This window comes from Sinocyclocheilus rhinocerous, unplaced genomic scaffold (assembly GCF_001515625.1).
Source record: "Sinocyclocheilus rhinocerous isolate Xijiao unplaced genomic scaffold, SAMN03320098_v1.1 scaffold2350, whole genome shotgun sequence".
In the NCBI taxonomy this organism is placed as follows: Eukaryota; Metazoa; Chordata; class Actinopteri; order Cypriniformes; family Cyprinidae; genus Sinocyclocheilus; species Sinocyclocheilus rhinocerous.
The window spans coordinates 56,116-56,772 of record NW_015659938.1 but is presented as its reverse complement, the minus strand read 5'-3'; the positions used below and the strand labels follow the sequence as shown (position 1 = coordinate 56,772).

The 657-nt window shown below is 40.0% G+C and overlaps 1 gene segment (V, D, J or C); it reads left to right on the top strand.

Moving 5' to 3' along the window:
• The first annotated feature begins 206 nt into the window (after positions 1-206).
• LOC107724554 (Ig kappa chain V region 3381-like) overlaps positions 207-657 on the top strand; it is a 6,578-nt gene continuing 6,127 nt past the window's right edge. The window contains 2 exon segments of the V gene segment in view: positions 207-270; positions 387-638. Coding sequence covers positions 219-270; positions 387-638 — 304 coding nt within the window.

Below are 657 nucleotides of genomic sequence, written 5' to 3'. Positions count from 1 at the left end.
GTTATGTTTCATGTATATCATTTGCTGTAACCCGTACACAGATTTACATAGAGATGATTTGCATTGCAGCACAAGCTTCAGGAGGTTTTATAGCTCTGGGAGTTCTGCTGTAACCCGTACACAGATTTACATAGAGATGATTTGCATTGCAGCACAAGCTTCAGGAGGTTTTATAGCTCTGTGAGTTTGAACTCTGAGAATCTGAACCAACAGCAACCATGAGCTTCATCACCATCTTCATCTGGATCTTCACTAGCTACTGTTTCACGGGTGAGGAAATAAACTTTTTTTATTCTTTTTTTTTTATTTTAACTGATCCTCTGGGCTAAAATATTGTCCTTCAACACATATAATTCTAAATGTTTTTTTTTCTTAATATACTCTAGAATCAAGAGGTGAAGTGACAGTCACTCAGACGCCTGCAGTGAAACCTGTTCAACCAGGAGACACAGTTACTATGTCCTGTAAAACCAGTCCTGAAGTTTACCAGAGTTGGGGTTATCAGCCTCTTTCCTGGTACTTACAGAAACCTGGAGAAGCTCCTAAACTCCTGATTTATAAAGCAAACACCCTCCAGTCAGGAACTCCATCTAGATTCAGTGGCAGTGGATCTAAGACTGATTTCACTCTGACCATCAGTGGAGTCCAGACTGAAGA